This window comes from Psittacula echo, assembly GCF_963264785.1.
Source record: "Psittacula echo genome assembly, chromosome: 1".
Lineage (NCBI taxonomy): Eukaryota > Metazoa > Chordata > Aves > Psittaciformes > Psittacidae > Psittacula > Psittacula echo.
The window spans coordinates 105,865,947-105,890,987 of NC_137735.1; the positions used below are offsets into that span (position 1 = coordinate 105,865,947).

The 25,041-nt window shown below is 39.8% G+C and overlaps 1 protein-coding gene across 1 annotated transcript in view; it reads right to left on the bottom strand.

Annotated features, from left to right (window-relative positions):
• ITPR2 (inositol 1,4,5-trisphosphate receptor type 2) overlaps positions 1-25,041 on the bottom strand; it is a 265,600-nt gene that overhangs the window by 180,789 nt on the left and 59,770 nt on the right. Inside the window, 7 exon segments of the mRNA XM_080617700.1 lie at positions 1,933-2,105; positions 3,054-3,212; positions 3,992-4,133; positions 6,354-6,514; positions 7,161-7,260; positions 8,596-8,750; positions 17,390-17,434. Coding sequence (XP_080473826.1) covers positions 1,933-2,105; positions 3,054-3,212; positions 3,992-4,133; positions 6,354-6,514; positions 7,161-7,260; positions 8,596-8,750; positions 17,390-17,434 — 935 coding nt within the window.

Genomic DNA, 25,041 nt, shown 5'->3' on the forward strand with positions numbered 1-25,041 from the left:
ACCTCTGTATTCAAAGAGGTCATTCCAAATAAAGCAGAAATAAAAAATCTTTTCATGGAAATCAGTTTCCTACAAATTTATCTCTCAAATTTAGGTCTTCTGATATTTAACAAGGTTCAGACTGAGGCTTTCCTTGCAGTTGGGACATTCATTAGGTATCTGCTTCTGTCCCACTTTCATGGATTCCTCTGTGTCTATTAACAGTAGTCCATATTGCAGCCTTTGCCTCACTGGAATATAAAAAAGGCCTGTTCCCTCTGTGTAGCTTCTTTTCATGACATTTGTAGGCACTGAGTATCTCTGAGCCTACCACTCCTCTAGCAAAGGAAGGTAAAACTGGGCAAGGGGTTCAAGAGCTGGTGGGGGAGCAGATATGAGCAAGCACACAGAGATCATATACTACACTTCCTTAGAAATCCTGGTAAAAAACCTGACTATCTACTATCAGCCATTCAAAGATCCAATAGTTTGAACCTCTATAAGTGATCATCCTACCAGAGGGAATCAGAAAATTATTTCTGCATTAGCACAGACCATACTCCCCTCTGAAGTCCGGGAACTGCAAGGGATGAGCACAAAAAGCATTTTTAAGGTGCACTTAGGAACAATTTTATCCATCACTGAAATGAAGCTTTGTGACAACAGGTAATTAACAGTGCACAGCAACATTGCGTCACAAACATAACATTAAGTAAATGGCACATAATTACATAGAATTCTGGGGGAGTTACCTAGTTGGAGCTAAAATGCAGGAAGGCTTAAAATTTTGGAGCTCACACATTTTAGAGCACACTGCCGCAATTCTTATTCACACAAGCAAGTGCTGCAAAATCTACAAGACTCTCCATGAAAATAAGCGTCATAAGATCAAGCCTTTACAGTTCAGATTGCACCCTTTTGGCAAGGTGCATTTTTCAAGCCTTTATTGCTCTTGGACTTCAGCCTTAAAGGAGTGAATACACAGCAGTTGCACAATGTAGTTATGTAATAAATACTGTGACATTCTCTACCACAAAAAGAAAGTGACAGAGATTGTCAGTAAACACTAGGTTCCGCCAGGACCAAGAAGGAGCTGATTCTCATATGGTTTCCTCTTAGTACTGATCAAATCCGACACAGCTTAGCATGGGAGAGGCAACACGGCTGCAGACATATACAGAACATTTGAAGCAGTGAAGCACCAGGACCTTGACCAATATCCCTAATCGCTAACAGAAAAATGGTATTCACAATTATAGGGGACATTATTTGGCCTTCAGTACATTAATTTCTTAGATTTATTTACTTCAGTAATTTTACAACTGAAAATCCAATCAGAAAATAAATCAATTTCCTTTATATTCTGACCTAAAGCGAATAAAAAAATCTCTAAATGAGTGAAAGTTAAGGCCAGAATTTTTCACTGGGAACAAGATCTGGTCTAGGACACATGTTCACTGGGATCTTCACTGACCTAGGCCCCTTTCAGGCCTGACCTGGAATTACAACCTGCAGGAAAACTGGTACTAATAAAAGGTTAGAAAAAATCACATCTGTGTAATTGCACTAAGACTATTATCAGGGGAACCAACACAAGTGGCACTTTCTTAGAGCAGCTGCAGTTATAAGAAAGTTAAATTTCCATTTGTTTCTCTTTATCCCAATCTGAACTAACCCCAAATTTTCAAAAAATGCCCTGTAAAGTATAAGCCCTCTTTTCAGTAAGCTCTAGTTCTGAAATGCAGATACGGTCAAATCCCAAGAACTGCATTTAGCTCTGATATTTTCTAGCATGACATGCATATACATGTAGGTTTTTTGTCTGCCAGGTCAAAACAAATTAAGCTGGGAAAAAGAGACAACAAAACAATGAATAATAGGCAGATTCACAGCTACTGCAAACAGAAAATCCTATCAATACAGAACAAGAATGTTAAGTGGACCACTTCAAACCTTGGCTCTCGATTTCTCCTGAGTAAATTAACAAATGTCTCTATTTCTTTAGCCGTGATGTGTTTCTCTAGCAGCTTTCTGTTGTTGTGCAACAAAGCTGTGATGGTGTCTTCTGCCAGAATATCATAGCCAATCTGGGACTGCATGACGCAGAAGTTCTTAGCAATATATTCCTGAAAAAATGAAAATTCTCATGATGACCTGGTAAGCAGCAATGTTTTACTTTTAGAATCAGAGGCATCCAGCTCAATTAACAACAATAACCCTCAAAACTTTCCTCTCTGAACTGGCATGAACAGAAGAACATATGAACACCAAAAATATGTCCCCCAGAAACAGATTCAATGATGACTAACTCTCTTATTCTTTCATAAGCCAAAGAAATGAATCCATAAAAATATATACAAAATTCAAGCAATGGCAAGCAATGTCTTAAAAGGAAAAAACAGAAGGTTTCATGACGTTTAAGAAGCCTTCTTTGCTGAGTCTTCCTTTCTCCCTTTCTTTCCCTCCAAAGACAGAAATATTTCTGTAAAGCATTAAAAAGAAAACAAAGAAGCCATACATAGCAGTTCCATCTTTTATCTCTAGTCCCCTTAGCCCTATAAAGTTAGTGGAGTTTTTCTCTGCTGCAGTGTGCAAAGCACTCAACACCATGTTCTGAAATACTTCTTGCTCACAGGGAGTCTCCAGAATTGGGAAATCAGATTACCTGATAGAAAAACCTCTGGGCTGATTCACTGCCATCCCTCTACAAATATTTAAGCAACAGAAACAGACAGTTTTACAGACTTCCCACTTTATAATCCAGAGTCCAAGACAATAATTTTAATAACAGAAAGCTCATAAATGAAACAGTGGACCTCAGTCTTGGTCTGAGCTTGTGAAAGTACGAGGTGAACCTATGATATTTATTGCTGATCATTCAATTCATATACAAATGCCTACAAAACAAAAACATTGTTCCTCAACATGAGGCAGTATATTACAGCGATTTTTTACTACTAACCTCCACAAAATCCAGTCCTTTCACCATTACCACTTGTAAGTGCAGAGTGATGTCAAACCCATGACATATAATTGTAGGAATCAGGAGGAAAATTATCTTTAGTACCACTGACCTGGTTCTTCCTATAGTCCTGTTGGGAATGTCTGAGAACTCTGTAACATAATCTTAACAGGTACTTGTACGGGGCATATCTCTGGTCACCTAGGTCTTCAAGTCTCAGCATCGATCCTTCACCTTTGTCCTTAAAAGGAGCTTTGAGGATGCCGAATATCTGTTCAAAATCAAAATCACTGAGAATGAAAATCAAACCCAGATTTTTGCTTAACTTACAGCAGTCAATGAAAATGTGCTCTGACAGGATCAGCACAAGGGCCTTATTGACCAAAGTCAAAAGTGAATCACTGCAGTTATCTACTGTGACTGAATAGAGGTGCGGGCACAATCTCAGACATTACAGCTTTCTGTGTTCAACTTTACATTTCCTGCCAAGTTGACTGATATTGCTTCCTCTTCACAATTTTAAACATTACTAAGTGCCCTGACTTTAGGCAAATTAAGGATGAAAAGGGAGGACAACACTGGCTGCTGTCCATTCTCATCCTTTTCTCCTTTTTTTTTTTTAATTATTTAATTTCAGTAGGCTACTTAAAGAGAATATTAATTTTAATTTACATGCGAGTTGACCCTCATACAAAAAAGGTCAGGGATCCATAAGGGCATTAGAATTTTTCCCATATGGTGAACTTTCGCAGGATTGGGATTGTGTTGCAAGCTTCTTGCAAATTTTGTAAAGAATCTGCTATCAAATAAAGTCTTAAATGTTACTGGAATCACATGAAACTGCTATCAAACATGTTGTGTCCCCCCGTGCTTCTATCTGATCCACAGATCAAGAGGTAAGCCTTGACTAAGTAGTGTCACATCTATCGAGTCCAACCAGACACAAATCCAACAAAGCATAAGCAAGGTTACCTAAAAAGAACATTTTCTCAAATCACTCTGTGCTACAATCTGTTTTTTAAAGCAAGTTATTAATACAGTAGAACATACCTGAGCCAATATATTTTGCTCCCTCATTAATTTTTGTCGTTCTCTGTTTGGCTTGCTAATGATCACATCCAAAACCTCCTGCCCGTTGTTAGGCACATCAGCAACAAAGAAAATGAGATCTTCCAGTAACTTGGTTACAAACCTAGAATGAATAGACAAATCATTATTACAGACAATCATTCAACACTTGCTGGGATTCATTAAGAAAGAAAATCACTGTTTAGTACAAGCTTTATCTAGCACAATGGAACTTCAATCACTGCAAAGTTAAGTTTGGCACGTACTTAAGGATTCCAGACCTTTGCTCAGCAGAAGCTTAAATCTGTCACAGGGATGTTTACCAAGGCATTGAATAACCACCAGAGGGGGAAAAGGGAGAAAAATGCAGGATGCTGGATTGATGAAGAGTATTTAGAAATCCAAAATCTATACAACCTGGCCTCAAGGCCCAGAAACAGTAGAAAGACACAGTTTCATAGCCTACCAAGGATTTTTATGCTTTATCACAGATATGGGTCCATGAAAAAAGAGGATGGACTTCCTAGAGGAATAAAAACATTCTGTCACTAGAACATTTTCCCACTGACCAAAGAAACTCTCGAAAAATTACTATATTTGTTTCACGCTCCGCTACACAAAAGAAGATTTGCAGAAGTGCTAAAAAGGACAGAAGCAGTAGTAATTCCTTCCATCCTACCTACAGAAAAAAACAAAAAGAATAAAAATGCAAATGCAAAAAGAAAGTGGACCTTGCCTCCTTGTTACTAACGTACCTTGCCAGGTATGCACAGAAAGAAGGACAGATGACCACAGATTTCAATGAAACTCCATTAAAAGAGCTAGCAATATTTTACAAACAAAACCGAGCATGTCTCCTACCCCAGGGAGGCATCGCCTGAATTTGGACAGCATCTAGTCTATAATTACTAAACCTGTAGGCATGCTATGAAAGCAGCCAGAAAATGCCCAATAGATTTTCAAAGTCATCTCTGAGAGCCAAACACAAAGCTTCCATTACTCACAAGAGGGCTGGGTTATTCAGCTAAACCCTCTTGAGTGAGCTTTAGCTTTAAAAATCTCAGCCCACTGGTGGAGAACAGCAAGGTTCCCCCCTACAGAAGAAGTAGTAAAGGTAGATGCAGGATGGAGCAACCCGGAATAAACTATTGGGACCTCTACTTTCCTAAACAGAAAGGTGGTAAGACTGATAAAAGAGTTGCTTGGTTTTTCCCAAAGGAAATCACAGGAACAAACAAATAATGGCACTATTCTGAAACCACTGTGAAATGTTTTATAAATGTATTAAACCAACCTCTCAACATCAAGACTTGATAATACTGGGTTGCAGTGACACAGCAGTGCAACATTAAGAGACAAATGCCACACCTTGATTATGTCATATCCCTCTCTGGTTCAACTCAATCATGACATGGCCCATCAGATTTCAAGGCTGAGTACCGACACCCAAGCCATTACAGATTTGCCAGTTACTATAAATCCTCCACCTGATATTAAACCAGCTGGTCTAAGTGCTACTGACAATTGACAGCAAAAATTCAGTTTTTCTCACCAAAAACTAACATTTTCAGCAAAACGCTGCGTATGATGCACAGTGGAATAGAAGTTACAAATTAACACTGCCAGAGATGCTGTCTAACGTTCAGTTTAACCACAGACGGCTGAAAACAAGTAGGGAACTAAATCAGTGGCAGTGGGATATATTTGGCTACAATATGCAACAAAATCCATTAATTCAGGGGTGAGTGTGAAGAACAGACATTCTAATAGCACTACAGCTGAAACCCGGATGAACACAAAGGTAAACACCAAAATGATGTAAAATATGAAAAGAGAACAGGAAAAAAACAAGTAAGAAAAGAAAGGGACTAATTGGGGCAGCTTCTCGATCACTCTGAGACGTTCCTCTACTTTTCTTGCAGCATGAATGTGCAGTACAGTGAACTCCTCACAAACGAAGAGTCTTGCCATGCTGCCCACCATACATCTGGCTTTCTTGAACATGAGAATCAAATGCAGCGGACCCCTATATTACAGCTCAGAAGTGTGTTATCAAAAGAAATTAAGACAAACACCTTTGCATTTGCCCAGGGAGCTGGGGCCATTTTATGTGGCCAGTGAACTGGGGAAGTGCTGTTTACCTTCATTTTATGGACAAGATACACCGACCAGCCTGAGGTGCAGCAAGGATGCTCTGACAGAGATGGAATCTAACCCCAGACCAGCACTCATAGCACTGAAATGTCCTCTCCCAATTTCACAGATACTACCAAATTATCCATTACTGTGATGTCATGAGTAAACAAATACCAATATAGGAGGGAAAAAAATAAAACTCACTAACCTCCTTTCATTCTGGGTTATTGTTCCATTCTCCAGTTTTTTAACAGTTGATGCTAGAACCTTGTTTGCATCATTGGCAAAGTCCAAGTCTCTGACCTCAGACAGAGGAACCGATACAATGGCAAAAGCTTCTTTGTCCTCTTTTGTTTGGCACGTCCCAATCTGGAATAGTTTTTGGTTTAATGTGAGCAAACAATTCTCTTACCTTTATCCTAATTATTATGTGTATTTTATATGTTAGAAGTGAGACTACGCAGTCTCTCTCTCACACACACCCCCTTCCCCCCCCCCCCAGCTCCTGGAGGGATGGGAAGGAGAATCGAAAGAATGTAACTCCCACGGGTTGAGATAAGAGCAGTCCAGTAACTAAGGTATAACACAAACCACTACGGCTACCATCAATAATAATAATGAGAAGGGAAATAACAAGGGAAGAGAACACAACCGCTCAGCACCCGCTGACCAATACCCAGCCCTACCCCGGCAGTGATCTAGCCCTTCCAGGTAACTGCCCTCAGTTTTACATCCTGGGCATGACGTGCTGTGGTATGGATACCCTTTTGGGTAGTTTGGGTCAGGTGCCCTGCCTCTGCTTCCTCCCGGCTTCCCCTCCTCTCTGGCAGAGCATGAGACTCAGGAAGTCCTTGGTCAGACTAAACATTACTGAGCAGCAACTAAAAACATCAGTATTATTAGCGCAGTTCCCAGGCTGAAAGTCAAAAACACAGCACTGCACCAGCTACTAAGAAGGAGAAGAAATGACTGCTGAACCCAGGATACATTTCAACCTGAAGACATATGTGTTTACCTTTAACATCACAGGCCTCTCTTCATCAGTATCTATTGGAATGCTGGTACTAGTGACCCAAGTGTTAGTGCACAAATGCCTCAGTCGGACATAGGAGTTCCTAAAGAAGAACAAAGCAAACAAGTGGGCAAGGTGGGATGCAATACAACACATGACCATGACATGAGAGTTGAGGGCATGAGTCACACCAGTCACTCGTAATAAAAGGATAAGGGAGATACGAAAGATACTGCAGCACCCTTTCCCTTGTTTCCTCCTTTCTCCCTCAGAACAGAGCTGCAACAAGAACAAAACAGCATCTTACAATTATGCAGAATGCTGCTTTTAAGTATTTATATAAGCCTAGGAGTAAAATACTCTTTAAAGAAAAAAATTAAAAATAAAGGTGCTATAAAATCCCATCTGAATAGAAATGCATTTCGTGAATAAAACCAATTCTTTTCTTATTATTTTTTTCTGCAGAGTAATGAGCTCCTTCAAGCTGTCACAGCACAAAAGCCAGAAAGTAAAACTGACCATGGTTTCACAGCTTCACCATTATGATCTGCAAACCCCTGTTCAAGGGAGCAAGCATTTACACTACCAGTTCTCAACAGAAAATCAAGTGAACAAGGAGCAGACATGAGATTCTTCTAAATTCTTTCCATATGATAATCTATGGTATTATCAAAAAGCAGAGCTGAGAAATCAATTACAATTGGATTCTACTTTTAAAATATATTCACTGTGGTCTTCATTCACGCTCTCCCTTTCATGCTGATGGGCTTTAAGTATTCAAGTAAGCAAATTATGTGGCAAAATTTAGCATAGCAAATACACTTCAAAGCTGCATACATCAGTATTTGCGGGTACCCCACTTTAAAATCCACCCTCGTAACAACTAGCCCCAAGTGTCTGCATGCCCATTCAGTGACAATCTACGTGGAGTGACTTATCTAGCCAATCTCAGCAACACACCACAGTTGAAATTTCAAGTATTGACAATTAAAACCCAGAAGCCACTTGCTGAATTCATTTGAATAGCAAATGTGTTCAGTGGCATCATGATCTGTCAGGGAAAGAGATGCCCAGTTTACCATACATGTTATTTTGCTAGGAACAATTCAGTTAGATCTATTAGCAGTACAGTTTTTCAAGCAGTGCACAGGGCTCAATTCTGTCCTCATATGTGCATTATTGTGCCCCTAATTTTTCTCTTCACAGACTCTTTTTAGGTGTCACTTGTTTTATCCTTATAATTATTTTACCCAGCAGTACCAAGTTTTATACATCCCTTGTTCATCCATGAACACACCTCAGATTTTAACTGAAGGATAATACTTGGTAGTGTTTGATTTTTTCTGCTTTACTCACCTGCATAATGCTAGGAAGGAACCCTGTCAATGCAGCACTATTTGCCTTCTCCACACCCCACACACCCCCCCTTTTTTTTTACCTTGGAACCAGGCAATCAGCTCTCTGAAGAGTGGTGGCATCCAGTTCAAAGAGAGATGCGATGTCATTTCCATGTGGCACAGAGACCAAAGTATACATAATCTTCTCCCCTGCTTGGCGTTTCTTCTTTGAAGCAGGAAGGTCGCTGTCTCTCTGCTGATTAGGCACAAGGGTTATATTTGCTTGCATGAGGGCCCATTATAAATTCACCATTTACCTTGCAGACAAGCAATACATCTGAATTGTACTTCTTTGTTTCTTTTTTTGCATTCCAGTAAGAATGCACCATGACTGGCTTCGGAGCGTGTAACACAAAGGATGCACTTTGCCCCAGGCACATGGGGTCTCAGACAGTCATTATAACAACAGCAGGTCACAAGCTACAGACTGCAGTACAGTATACATTACTACTTGACACTTCCAACTTCAAAAAATCTGTTCACTCCCAACAGATGTAACTACACAGTGCTCATTCGGAAAGGGCCAAAGTTAAAAGAAGAGAATAATGAAAATTTGATGTTTTAAATGGGGGAGAGGATTAAAAAAGTAAGCAATTTGCCAAAATCCACTGTTGTTTTATATAAGTTTGCTCATTTTTATCTCTTACATGGCCAGAATCACAGCAGCACACTTTCCAAACAGCAAAAGCCAGAGTATCTACTCCACTAAGATCAACTTGCTATTGGAATGGGGCACAACACAAAGCAGCAGCTAGGAAACTTTTCACAGGCTGATGATGCATTGGAGGCTGGACCAAACATAGGTTTGAGTCTGCCCACTGCAACTGGAGAAGCTTGTTCCCTTGGAAGGAGCATAGCTTTCAAGTGACAGATGTACATAGTTGTGTTGTGTTGCCACAACAAAGGTGTGTTGGCATCCAAATCTAAGGTGATGATCTTCCTCTCATTGTCTGCTGAAAGTCCATGGGAATTTTGTGACCCAGCACCACTAAGCAGCCATCTTCATCTTCAGTTACCTACATACCTTTGTCTTTATGGACTCCAAATGCTACCATCCCTAAGCACCTATCTTTGCTTGAAGGAGTAATTCAGAATCTCTCCCCATAACCACACAGCAACCAACAGAATTACTGGCATAAGTAAAAGCTGCTCCTCTGGGGTGTTGAGTTACACATATTACAAAAGACTAATAACCAATTAAGAGACTAGCAGCCCAGGGCCCTTCATGTACACAAAACATATCACAGAGGGAGAGGAAAAGAGGGATGACAAAAGCCAAAGAGAAAAATTAAACACTGGAAACCTGAAATACTATTATAATGATTAATAACTCACCACCAGGGAAGAGATGTACAAAGCAACATAAAGAGGCTAGGCTGTACTCAGCTTGCATTAGTACCTTGATTAAAACCAAACCGCAAGGGATAATCAAGGGCAGAGCTTTGATTATTCATGTTGCCAACTGAGATTAAGCAACCAAATCAAGGATGAGTGAAACTATGTAAAAAATAGCTAGTTATCATCTAATTTCAAGGCACTTTTTCAGTCGTTCCATAACATCCATTTTTTCATTAGCAAGCCTAAAAAATGACAGCTTTCCATCTCATTACTTCTATCAAGGATAGAAGCAGGAGGAAAAAATCAGGAAGAAATCATCTCAGAAGATTTTCTTAGGCTTATCTAGTCTAGAGAACTGTCACTAGTTTTTGAGAGGAAGGCTTGCTGAGACAAAGGGCAACCATCTCCTGTGTTTCACACAAGAGTAAACTCATTTGGCAGTCCCCACATCCTACCACATCCCACAACTAGACAAAATCACACAAAAAGCTAAACCTGTATGTGAGGATTAAGAAAACAGCATTTTTTTTTATGATTTCTATACATATTTTGTTTTACATATTCAGGAAGAGACACAAATTGGCCAGGCAAATTGTAGGAGAATCCTCTTAACAGCTTAATAGGTATGAGTCACAGCCTAACATCAAATGAAAATCTATTTCCTAAATTTAAATTGGAAAAGCAGTTTAAATTCAACAGGTCTGTAAAGGAGTGAATAGCACAGGAGCCTTTCTTACAGCACTCGGACTTGCTGACATTTCCCATAACTTACATTCAAATCTAGTTAGGGTTTCCCGGAAACTACCCACTCTACTATAATTTCCAAACTGTAAAGACTGGTACACAAAAAGGCAGGACACTTCACCATTTTTCCCCTGGGGCTTTGGGAAAAATACAGACCAAAATATAAAACCATTAATATAAAACCATATTCTGCTCTTATACTCACTCATGACATAATGTCTGACCACCCCCAACAAGTCATTATGCACACGTTTCTATGACAGGAAGTAAAGTCAAAGTCAGGTCTCCAGTGCATTAGTAGCTCAGGCTAACCATTAGCTTTGTGGAGAAGTTCATCCTGCAGTTTCACCCACTCACTAGTCCACCAACTACTGCATCCATGCAGTTGAGCAACACAGTTGGTTCATCAGGTCTAAATCCTGCCAATCAGGCTTAGCTGTCAAATCAGACCTAGCATAGCAGCAAGAGCTAGGTTTTAGTCTAAAAAGAAAGACCACTTCAACAGAGGACAGTGTCTGCAACACTGCTAACCGCAATGCAAAGCTTAGCTGTTCAAAATCAGACCTTCACAAAAGCAGTACAGTACTTCCAGCACAAACCTCAGAACTCCCCTCATAATGTTTTTTTAGGATCTCAGACACACCTCACAAACCAACCTGGATTACTGGTGTTAAGCACTAGTCTTGGAAAAAAACATGCAACAAGAAGTGACCATCAACTTGACAGCTTTGAAGATAACTTACGTACATGGAGTACATGAGAGAAAGCAATACTGTCATTAGATATGAACATACATGGAATTATACTTGTGTCTGAATTATGTCTGAGTGCATATGCCTCTGTGTGTGAGAGAGAAGGATAATACACACATACTTTTCACATAGAAAGTTTCTTGAGATTAATTTAGTAAGCAGTCATAAGAAACTGCACTTAACCTAGCCATTATTGAATCAGCAGATGAGTCTATAATGAGGATGTGGAAAGAAGTGGAAGTATTAAAATATTTCAAGTTAATTAGACAATATGATCAGCTCAGGAGAAGCACTGTATTCCTAACCAGATGAGAACAAGATGACATTTGCCCAGGGAAGAAACTGGCCTATGAGCGGATGCAGCCAGCAAAACCAGATTAATTGAAGAGAAGGGAGATAAAGAACTGTAAAGGGACTCAAATGTAGAGAAAGTAAAATTCAACTTAAAGCAGTGTGAAAAGGAAGCAAATGAACAGTTTCAGAGATATTGGCAATGTGGTCAGTGAAGGCCAAAGAAAGCACTCCCAAGGCTTCTTCAAAATGGAAAAGCAAGTGAATTACATGCTATGAGTAGAGAAGAAGTGGAAGAATTGTGGGTAAAACAACGTTAGGAAATAGTAAATTCGCTGAGAAAAAAGTTGGTTTTGATTGTCCCAAACTACTGGCAAACTAGTGACAGACTATTGCAAGTCAAATCAGATAAATATCCAAAGTGAGGAAGGTGGAATTACCTCTGTCATGCACTGGTTAAATCACTCACAAGGATGAAGGAAATGAACATTCAGATCCCCTTCTGCCTGGTAGGAGTTGGACCTACACCTTTCAAATGACCTGGTCCAAATACCAGGTGATACAGAGAGTGGAATCAGCCCACTCTGCCTAGAAACATAAGTGTCCACCAAACAAGAAGGCTGTTGGCCCCCCAAGTGACCAACCTCATTCTGCAGCAGTAAAGCAAAGTACACTACCCACATGTAGAATGGGGCTTCACCAAGAGAGGGAACTGAACATACTCCTACCAGCAGTCAGGGCACTCTTCCAGGTGGTACTCGTCTAGGAAAGCAAAGGCTGAGAGTTCAAAAAAGGAGTCCTAGTTAGTGACAATAACCAACCACTTTGGTGAGGAGTGAAAATCCTGATCCAAGCTCACAATAAAGCCCGTAACTTTGGGCCGCCACCACTGATTCACAGTGCATCATACTGATTTTAAAAGCTTAAAAAACCCAACACACACATAATACAGTGTTTGCAATTTGAAGGACAAATGTAACTGGAGACAAATCCCATATTGTAATCGGAGACAAAATAATCAGGTACAATCAGACTTTGAATCTCATGAGACTTGTAGCCCAGCAGATAACCCTTCTTCACAGCTCTTAATATAATTTGCTAGTAATTGTGACCTATCCCAAATCCCCATTATTCAACTCAACTGGGTATCATACCTAAATTCTGGGAGATTTATGTGGAGTTGTGCCTGGGAGGGGCCCTTCCTTTCAACCGCAAAAAGCAATATAAAAACATGACAGACCTGAAATACCTTTTCTTTTAGAAACCAAATCTACAATTCCAATTGGTGAAGACACTTCTTGTGGCATAGAGATAGACAAGGATAATGCCCTGCTCCTGAACGAATACATTAAGCTGCACTACAGATTTCAGCAGAAATTAAATTTAATAGCAGCCAGAGTTCTGAAAATGCCTGTTAAATCCAGTACAATGCAGTATTTCAATATCTTAACCCAGTTTAGGAGGCTCTTACAAAACCAGCATTTTCACAGAGCAGTAACACGAGCAGAACTCCATAGGTTAGACTGATTTTAAAAAATTCTATATGAAAAGAAAATCAAGTAAATTAATGGCCAGCCTTTGCTCCTGCATGTTAGGAAGCCCTGGCAGACAGCACAGCAGTTAGCCTCCTATAACACCTTCAGTGTTGACTCATTTGTGAGTCATCGCATTTTTAGCAGAGACATCACGTTGCAATTCTGTTGTTAGGAGCCAGAGACATTCTGTAAGAAACAATGTATGCATTTTCAGAGCTGATTCAGACCTGTGTGCAGCAGCAGAATAATAATAATGTGCCGGCATCTGTGTCTCCCCTTCTCCCCCAGCCCCTCAAGTGGCCTGACTGCTGGCTTTATATAAGTAGAGACATTGCCATTTTAAACCTGATTATTTTTCTTTGTGCCCCCCCCTCTTCTTATTTTTAACGTTTATCAGATTGTTTATTGCCAGGTTAATTCCTAACCAAGCCTTTAAAAAACCCTAATAAATTCCCCAAGCCCATTCTATTTGTTTAAACTGCATCACCTGAGTTCCACATTATAAAATTTTAACTAAACAAACGTAGTTGCTGGAAGGTAAAATATATTTTAAAAACTTATTTTACAATGTTTATCAGGGGAAAAAAAATAATCACCTGGATTGGAAGCAAGAAAAAGAACTTCGAATTGCAGAGTTAGTTGGAATTCACAAGTATAGATAAACAGAAGTCAAAGGAGATACATCAAATTGCATCTAGAAGATGTCCAACTTCTTTACAAGAAAAGTAAATGTATACCAGTCTTAACCCTAAGAAAGATATCAACAATAAAAGCCAGTTGGGAACTGGCTAGGATTAGTGCACTCTCACAAAAATGCAGACAAATGTTAAGGTACCTATCAAAAGACAGCCTTTAATACAAAGGCACTAACAAATGCCAGGTTCCCAGCTGTTCTTGACATTTCCCCAATGTTTATAGCATTCTTCTGGATGCTGTACATTTCTGTGATTAGAAATAATAGACTACTTTGCAGCACAAAATACACCAATCTCAAATTTAATGGGAGCTGTAACACAGAGCACTTGTGTTTTGATGTATGACACACTACAATCTCCTAGACTTCAAGAGATGAAGAAGCCTTTTTTTGATAAGGCCTCTAAATCACAGAAAGGTCTCCCCATTAAAAAAAAAAAAAAATCTTCTGGAGTTTATATGTGAGAAAATAATGTATAAAGAATATTAATCAACTTATTGTAAGGCCAAATTTTACCAGAAATGAAAGCAATGTTTCACAAGACAATTTGGCTGGATTCTTAAGAAGGCAGCCCATAAATGAGCAGCAAATTGCAGTCCAAACAATGCTTTAATGCTTGCGAACAAAAGTCCTAATGACTTCCAGTAATATTTATGTTCTCTGGAGCCAAAAGCCTTTCAGACTTTTGTGTCACTTAAGGCAAGGCCTTAAGACTTAAGAAAAGATGCACCTAGGCAGAACCTAGGTGTCTATGCCCACTACTGTGCCACAGAAAAACCTCCATTGCTGCTTCCTAACACTCAGTTGCCTAAGCAACTGTGATGAGGACTTGTAAACCAGGCAGTGAACATGCACAAGGAGCCCTATCACACATTTAGGAGTTATGGGTTGGCATGAAACACACAGATGGCTCTGTCACCTTTAAAACCCAGACGACGTATAAGGAGCTGGTACCCTTTTATTCAAACAACTAGCAGAGAAAAGGAAAGCACAGGTTGCAGGCTCAGTTTCTTCCTTCAGTTGGAAGGATTCAAGTATGCACCTCCCATTGTCCTGCTACTCAGACTTCAAATTTTGCTGGGGTAGGTCTACTACCACCTCCCTTCTAGAGCAGATTTACCTAGCAGACAGTATTTCAAAACTAATTGCTTCAAATGTGAAAAAGAAGATGCCTTTGCAGTTAATCAGGTGGTCACCTATCAGAAGAAACACTAGATGAAAACCACGGAACAAAGAAAGCCTCCGTGCTCCAGGTTAAGCGCATATTGGATACAAGACTGACATAGCTGGTTCTTAAAGCACTCCAAATATTATAGTTTCTTGTACGTTTGAGGAATAATTCAAAATACTGCATCATTCTAACTTAAAATAAATTCCTGCACAGGGACGTGAAGCTTTTCTGCTCAGTTGCTCAAGGTCATAATGAAGGCTTAAAATAGCCATTGCTGACTAATACTATTTCCAACAAGACTATATAGGGGTGAAGAATCCAAAGGGATTTCTACAATGCTCAAAGGCTTAGATTTACACAGAGGTGTTACCAAACGTTGCTAGGAGTTCTTTCACAAAACATTTTTCAGAAGAAAATGATTACTGGGTAAGCTAAAATTTTCAGGGATATCAGTTTTGATCATCAATAAGTTTTGATTAAGTTTTCATTGGAAGTATTTGCCTAATCTGATTTATCTCATCTGGGTTTTTAGTTGAAACCAATACCCAGGTAGATTAAGCCAAACTGTTAGAGAAGTCACCTCTAACATTCATGTTCAGGTTACTTTTGTGCTTTTATTTCATTATCCAGTCCAGGGAATATTTAACTATTTAGATAAACTGGAATTGCTACAAGCAGAAACCCTGTACTACATCTAAATAGTACCGTGTGGAACAATAAGATTGGATCCTTGGTGACAAGGGCCTAACATCTACCCTATAGATGTGTTTATAGATCTTACTTCAGATTAGCTGTAGGCTGGTTTTCTGGACTGAGCACCCATGAAGCATTAGAACACAGCAGATGTATTTCAGGGTGTGTGATTCTTTTCATGTTCATCCAACAGAATACAAGTTCAGACGTTTTGAGATTGCTCTGCAAATTGTAGTGTCTTAAGTAGTGAATAACCTGGAGATTTGATTCAGAAGTACCATCATGATGTGACTGACAATGTTACTTCAGATCCATGCCTACAAGACAAGCTCTAATGTTCACAGAGTAAGAGCATGAACCCAAGCACTTCCAGGCAAGCACCCTACTCACTAAGGTATTCTAGAACTTCTCTTGATTTCCATTCAAAAGCTCCAAAGGCTTCAAGTGTCATTCCAATACAGAAGAGAAACAACTGGTGGAACCTTGTATTTTCATGAGAAAGAATTCTCATTTCTCTAGACAGCTTAGCTGTTATTGCTATATTGCCATTAATACCAAGTACCCGGGAAGATGGAAAACCGATGTTGCCAACTCCTACAAAAGTCTCCATTTTTATTAAAATTGTAGTCCTGAAGGCATGTGATTATGTCAGAATCTTGGGTTTCATTTCATGAAAAATAAAAAATTCTTCCCCATGCAGAGGAAGACTTGAAAATGTGTCCTCTTAAAGAACAACAGCCAGAAGGCACACAGAAAGAAATTAAACTGAATTTTTTCAAAGAAGGTCTCAGCATTTTCAAGGCAATCTCATGAATTCGATGGAGGAATTATTCTTTTTTGGACTACTTGTTGTCTCAGTAACAATAAAGTTTCCCCAGGGTTTTAACTCCACTTCCTTCACACCTTATAAACTACAACATGTCTGGCCTTGCCTTGTTAGTTAGAATTAGCTAGCATATTCTTGATGCAGTACAAGGTAAAGGCTGCTGCTTTCTAGCAAAGGGCATAAGGCCCTTGTCCAACCCATCCACACTGCAGCAAGGACATCTTGGATCCTTGTGAAGATGTTGCCTGAAGGGTGGCAGGGCTCAGACTAAGCCTGTGCCTGAATATCTGCTCACATGTAATTCAATTTAGGCAACAAAAAAGTCCCAGCATATTCTTAGATTTAGAGCCATACTTGACTGACAAACATGCCCCAAGGGGGCTCGTCTCCACAAGTAGAACCTCTGAATTGGTACTGGTACCTAAGTAACCAAACTTGCTAGTCCCTGGTTTTCCTTGCTAAAAAGGGTGGCGGGTTTTGCCATGAATACATCTGATTTGAGAAGAACTAATGCATTTCATATCTGCAGTCACCAAGCAGATCACCTTCTAACTAATGCCAATTTGATGCAGAATTTGAGTAAGTTTCCCATCATTTGCCTTACACAAGGGTAAACATTCTGTAACACCACTTCTGAGTTGCACGCTAGCTTACACAGGACATGGAAAACAATCTTAGAAGCTGTAGCATGTAAGCAAAAAGAAAGCTATGAAGGATTTTCATATGTTGGGCTCTATGGGTTAAAGATACAGTATTTCCCAGATCATATGTAACATACAAATTCCACTTACCAAAGCTTTTCCTTCATTTTTACCTTCTGGATAGTGTGGGTTAAGCTGGAAAAGAAAAGAAATCAAATACTGTCTCGATAGCTTTTGGACATTTCAGAACTGCAGGATAGGATTTGGTTCAGTTCTGTATTATGTATCTACCCTATAGGACAGTGGAATATTTAGAACCAGTATGAGAACAAGAATATAAGAATTATACTCTTATTATCATTTGTGTGACATGATTTAGTGCGAGGTGTCTCTGCCCATGGCAGGGGCATTGGAACTAGATGATCTTCAGGTCCTTTTCAACCCGAACTATTCTATGATTCTATGATTCTAATTACGAAGTCAATTTCTGGCTGACTTAACTGGCTCTGTCCTCACTTTAAAAAAGTGCGTCTTGCAATCAAGCTTGTTAATTCAAGAGAAGAATCTCAAATAACCAAAACCAAAAAGAAGGATGACGAAAGCACAGATAGTTACTAATCTAAACACAGCAAGTTACAGTCACCCACACATACACGAGCAACCACTTCCAGCATTAACCTTAGGCAGATACATTGAGATAAAGCTAACATGCTTCATGTCTACTGAGATTTTACAGGAAGACAGCGAACTTGGAATAAACACATCTTCGAAACAGGAACGGCAGTGCCACTATAGACAAGTGCTTAATTGCCTTGTGAGTCTGTTTAATCATTATTAATGGGGATAATATTTTACGTGTCATACCAGCATTATCAAGCATTAATTAATAACTAAAGTGGAATGAGAAACTTGGATGAAAGACACTATATAATAATAAGTGTAAAGTATTACTGTTTAACAGTGGTTAATATGATTTTACTTATGACAAGGGAAATATGTCGACTAGAAGATGAGGGATTATGTAGGCAGATACATACTCAAATAAACAAACACACATACACCCACACACTGGCTGCATATGAAACCTTTCAAGATTTTACTTACATAATGAAACAAGTTTGCCTCAATATTTACCATATTCCCTGACACAGGATATGCCGTCAAAGCACTGGAAATGCTGAAGTGAAATTATTAGTTATATAATGTAATTTAGTTCTTAAGCAATGACAGCATGTGTACATTTTATAATAAGTACAGTCATTTTCTTGGCTTGAATTTGGCCAGTGTGGGAGAGCCAGAAGTGAATTGCAAGCTGAACAACCCCCAGTAAAACTTCTCAATATCACATCACTATACATCTAACATTACACAGACAACTACTGTGAAGAGTTTTTATTAAGTTTATAAGGTTTTCATTAATACTGTATCGTTTCTATCCCTTTACCCAAAAAAGCCAGTTCCTCCGTGCTTCATGAGCTTGAAGAAAGGAGGAAAACTTTTAGGTATTCCTAAAGTTGCTGAAAATACCTTCCCCTCTGTGTCATGACTTGATGTGCTAATATGGAAATGACCAAAGGTTTATTTTCCTGTCTTCATTTCAGTATTTGCTTTAGCCACTGTGTTACCATCACAAATCTAATTCAGAGAGCCTGCCTGCATCCCTGCATTTGTACCTATCCGAAATCTTGCATTTTGCTCCTCCATGACATTCTCACACAGCCTCCTAGCTCCAAGTGCCAGCAACAGGAATGGGAGACGAACACTGAACAACAGACAACTAGAAATTATACATACATATATGCATACATATATGGTAACTGTTTTCATATAGTTTTGGTTTCTCACACTTCTTTCAGCATTATACTTGTTACACCTTAAAATAATTCTACGTGCCCATTCTAAACAGCCAAGCTGAGGTCTCTACCTCTGGTCCTCTATCAAGAACCAGCAAAAATTATCAGGCAGCGTTCCTTAGCCACAGCCACACATAGTGGCCTTTCAGCACAGGTGCAGAGAAGGTCCAGAAAAGCTAAATTCTATGCTACCTTCAGATTCTGCTGGTTGTAAGCACGTGAGGAGAAAGTCTGGTTATCTCGGGTTTGTCAGTAGACTAAGCATAGGTAACCCTGCACTGAGGACAAGATCTTCAAACGGACTAAAGCTATAGTGTTTCACTGAAAGGGCCACCTAGTATGAATTGAGCCCCGAATTCTGCTATTCTTCAGCTGTTTGCTTTCAACATAATGATGCTTAAAAAAAAAAAAAAAAAAAGTAATACAGCAACAACAGGAGAAACCAGGAAAACTTCTCTCCCACACCACTTCTTGCCTACTTTAAAAATGACTAAACAGATTGCCCTCAGATTTCCAAAATAGTTCACTTGTGGACTGAGGCTGAGCGAGACAGAAGGCTCAAATGAAAAATGAAGTACATCCTTACTGATGTTTTTTTTCTTGCCCTACTGTAACAGAAATAATAAAACTAAAAAGATGCTGTTTAAATAAAGTTTTGAGATGCTGACATTAAACCAGAAACATGATGGAATACAGTTTTAGGGCTGATGTTTATGGCCCCATTTTCAGCTGTGCTGAGCAGCTGCCACTTTCATTTCAGCTAAGGTTGTTGGTACTGAGCATCTCTGAAAATCAGACTATTAGCTATTATCCCATACTAAATTCTCCAGGTAGAGGGGCATAAATCACATAGTGTTGTATGTCATATTACCCCTGTTCCAAGTCCGTTTCAACATCCAAGTACAGCGGAATGAGCTAAGAACACAGTGATCGTCTTAACACTCAGAAACCTATTGCTTTTTCCTATTTACGCAAGATTACCTCCATGTTATTCAATAAGCCTCCAAAGCGAAAAAAAAGCTTGAAAATAAAAATAACTTTTTTTTCGTTGTTGCTAATGAAATCAAGTAAAATTCTTTGCAGGTGTTTTGAAAGCAAGAATTCTACACCAAAGTACGACCCACTAAAGCTCAACAGTCTTCAAGCTTTTTTGTGTCATTGGCTGTGTTGAAGTTGCAATGAAGATGCTACTACTTAAGTATAGTTTAAATACAGTACTGAATATTTCTGTAGAACGCCACTGGAAGGTGCATGCAATTAATACATAGTGAGAACATGATGCATTGTAAACTGCAGAGCTCAAGCAAGCGTGATTATACAAATCATTATTGTAATAGCTTCATTATGTTATTTTTTCAGAGTATGTCTCTAACAGCTTCTTTTCCAATGCAGAATGAACCAGAAAGCCTAATCCTCTGCTTCTTGGTTTTTTCAACAACCTTAGATACAGACATTTTTACCTTTCTAGGGGTGGGAAAGAAAAAGGTATGACAAAATGATGGTTCAGCTTCCTCATGGCTGAAAACCAAGCAATGTCAAAGACACTGAAATAATTTCATGTTATGGCAAACTCATGAGACTTACCATAATATCCCAACACTCATCCATTATGTAAGGCCATACAATCTAATCACCTGAGTAAATGGGAAATGGTGTATGGTCATAAGGAAGGTGCAGTCTACATCAAGTAAGACAGACTAACTACATTAGTAGAGAACAACTAGGGAGGGACAAAGAAGAACTCGCACCAGTGAAGTGGTGAACTAGCCATCTGATAGCAGTTGTGCTCATCCTTCATCACCTGCTGGGACAACTGATAGGTGGGGATTTTGCAGTTGGGCAAGGCTAAGGTAATCAGCTCTCACAGCTCCAATGACAATGATTTATGACACCACACACATTTCACCTTTTTCAGTTGCTTATACATATGAACCCAGACCCAGCCCTACACAACCTCCAGCATAAAATCTCCTAAACTCCAGAAAATGGGGTTACCGCATCAACTTTTCTTTCACATCATAGCACCATGGAAGAAGACATTATGGTTTTACACACACGGGCTAACAGTGCACACTGACTTAAGCTGCTGCATGAGCTTTTGCTTACGCTAAGGCCCTATCAACAGATAAGTACCACTGTACCTGCAAATGCAATTTACATAATATAGTTCACAGGAAGTATCTTGAACCTCAACTTGTCTTAGAATCTGAATAGGACATCTCTATTGATTAAAGCTAGTCAAAGTTATAAAGTTTTCAAGACTTCACAGTGCACAATTTCCCAAGGTTCTACTGTTGAGCAGGACAACTTCTCATTATCACATTATTCATAGAATCATAGAATAGTTAGGGTTAGAAAGGACCTTAAGATCATCTAGTTCCAAACCCCCTGCAGGGGGTTTAGTGAGGCAGGGACACCTCACACTAAAACCATGTCACCCAAGACTCCACCCATCCTGGCCTTGAACACCGCCAAGGATGGGGCATTCACAACTTCCCTGGGCAACCCATTCCAGTGCCTCACCACCCTCTCAGTAAAGAACTTCTTCCTTAGATCCAATCTATACTTCCCCTGTTTAAGTTTGAACCCATTACCCCTTGTCCTATCACTATGGTCCCTAATGAAGAGTCCCTCCCCAGCATCCCTGTAGGCCCCCTTCAGATACTGGAAGGCTGCTACGAGGTCTCCATGCAGCTTTCTCTTCTCTAGGCTGAACAGCCCCAACTTTCTCAGCCGGTCTTCAAATGGGAGATGCTCCTGGCTTTAATTTTATTTTTGCATCTTCACACAGTAAGATATGCTTTACAGTCCAACAGCTGAGGACAAACAGTTTGGAATTACTAAACATGAGCCAGCAGTGTGCGCTCACAGTCCAGAAAGCCAACTATGTCCTGGGCTGCATCAAAAAGAGCATGACCAGCAGGTTGAGGGAGATGATTCTCCTCTCCTATTCCACTCTTGTGGAACCCCACCTGGAGTAGTGCGTCCAGCTCGGGAGACCCCAGCATAAGAAGGACACGGACCTGCTTTAGTGGGTCCAGAGGAGGGCCACGAAGATGATGAGAAGGCTGGAGCACCTTTCCTATGGAGACAGGCTGAGAGAGTTGGGGTGGTTCAGCCTGAAGAAGAGAAAGCTCCAGGGAGACTTTATAGCAGCAACCTACAGGGGCCTACAAGAAATATGGAGAAGGACTTTTTACATGAGCATGTAGTGACAGGACAACAGGGAATGGCTTTAAACTGAAAGAGGGGAGATTAGATTAGGTGGAATATGATGCCCAGAAAAGCTGTGGATGCCCCATCCCTGGCAGTGTTCAAGGCCAGGTTGGACGGGGCTTCAAGCAACCTGTTCTAGTAAAGGATACCCCTGCCCATGGCGGGAGGGTGGAACTAAGTGGTGTTTAAGGTCCCTTCCAACCCAAACCATTCTATGACTCTATGAATTTCACATTTATACTGAATGCTGCTTTCTTGAGGAATGCATGAAGAGTACCAAAACAGGCCATTTTTGGACACTCAATTAAGAAGGAGAAAGAGGAGTTTGGGGAAAGAAACACTCATGCTGATTTTAATCAAATTTTGTTAACTAGGTAAAAAATATTTAAACCATCTCATCAGAGAAAGAATTAGATTGCCAAATTTCAGCTAAATGAGCATTTTAACAACTTGGTTAAAATCTGCATTTAGGCAGGAAACCTTGACAGACAAAGAATAAAAGGATCTAATTCAACACACGTAAACAGTTCCCACTTCATTTGAAAACCAGCCTGTTAACACAAAGGCTGTTACCCAAATCTCAACAAGGGCAAGTATTTGGGGGAGAAAAAAGCCAGCACAAACGAAAAAAGAAAATTCACTTCTCAAATCTTTCATCTTCATTTGACTTGCTTTGTTCTTTGTTAATGTCATACTGATTAGCTTTCAATAAATCCAAAGGACTTTTGCACAATTTCAAAGACTTTAGTGGTATTCAAAGGACTTTTGCCATCTTATTAACTTGTCAGAGAAGGACTGGCTATGACTTTACCTCGACAAACCCCATTCAACTCTGCCACAGCATTGGCACAAAGTTCCTGATAATCATCATCTGCGGAAAGCTTAAAAATCTTAAAAGGCTTTTTATTTCAGTACTGTGTTTTGCTGCTTTGCTTACAAGCTCTGTTGTAGCAGGTCAGATGAGCTTCCAGGGAGCACTGAGAGAGCTGAATCTCCTATATAAGCAACAGCAGACCAGTGCTTCAGTATGCCTAAATCACTACTGATTTAAAGGCCTCATAGCACCAGCATAAGCTGAAGCTGCTGCAACATGTAGCTTTATGTTAGTTCGGCCAGGAGTGGGTGGTGACTGGGAAATCCCTTTGCTTCTACTGTGACCCAAGGCAGAGAACCTCATTATCCGCTGACACCTGTTGCTCAGTGCCACACAGCCATATCTCATGCTGCAGAAGAAGTCAAAAGAAAGAAAAATATCTTAAGGCATCCTTTAGCCTAACCTGAATGCTGGGCCATAACCTCAGTATAAGCTTCAGCAGCTCCATGCCAAGATGTGCTATATGAAAAAACATCCTCATCTCTAAGGGTTATATTCTAAATATCAGTACCTCAGTGGTCTTCCCAGAAATAATGAGGGATGAATGATTTAGACATTACTGAAATTTCTACCATTGAAGCAAACAAACAAAACACCACACACACAAAAAATCCCCAGTAACAATAAAAAACACATGAAGGAAGCCTTCTAAACCTCCATCAAGCATCAAAAATAAAGAGGCACAAATATAATTGAATAAAAGCTTCTCAAGTTATCTTGTATAACAAACTAAAAAAATGCACTAAAGAACAGATCGCATGTCTACATTTGCTGTTTTGGAACACACCAAACGCAATAACAGCAGATGATGTATTGTTAATAACAGAAGCAGTCCTTATAATGACTAAATGACAATATATGTTGCATTAATGGCTTCACACTTCCCTCCCTCCTAAAGCTTGTACACATACAAACACGGCTCAAACACAGCCAACTTCAGACAGGACTGAAAAAGCCTAGCTGAACAGAGTCTCAAAGATCACTACTGCAAAATCAGTTGGCTGCAGAAAAAAACCCTTCCTCCAAGATTTCTGAAGGCATCTGCACAGCAACACGTGCAAATGTTGTTCCCAACTTCCACCAAAGTCAAGACAAATTTAGCTTCATTCTCAAGATTCTAAAAACTCTAGCTCAGAGCTTTGCTAAATGGACAGCTTCTGACTTTGTCACTTTAAGAAGCTACCTCCAAGTCTCCAAAACAGGTCAGACAGGCTCTGTAAATCAGTAATCCATCCTTCTCCTCTAGTCTCTGGATCTCTTTCACTTCATGCATAGCTGTAAATTACTCTTCACTGCTTATAGAGCTTTAAACCAAAACCACACTCTTCCTATGAGACAGTGAAAAATAGAAATAAGGCTGACAGTGCCAAGTTCACCCTGTCACCTTGGCAAGCCCTTTTTCTTACAAGAACCTTTAATCACTGAGCCAAACAGATAGACACTAATCATATTGCTGTATTAACATTTAATGAAGAGACTGGGCGGGGGGAAGACTCAAATGGAAAATTCGGAAGCAATCTCCAGGTAAGGAGGTACCGCAGTACCAACAAATTAAATGCGAGCAGATGTGTGAAGGCCTTGGTGGATGCTGCCATCTCCTGGTACCTTCTTCGGTTAGCTTTTTCTTGCTACCCTCGAGCAAAAGGTACCTGCACATCTCAGTTAAACAAGGCCATTTTTATCCAGCTATTTGCCATACTGTTTCTAATGGCAGAAGGAACCACAGAGCATTTATCACTATGCTCTCCTCCTCTGCATGAACTGTATGATCAGAGGATGAACAATTTTTTTCTGCAAAGGCTTGCTTCCATGTCACCCCAAAAAAGAACAACCCCAAAAACTAACACTGGCAAACAGTG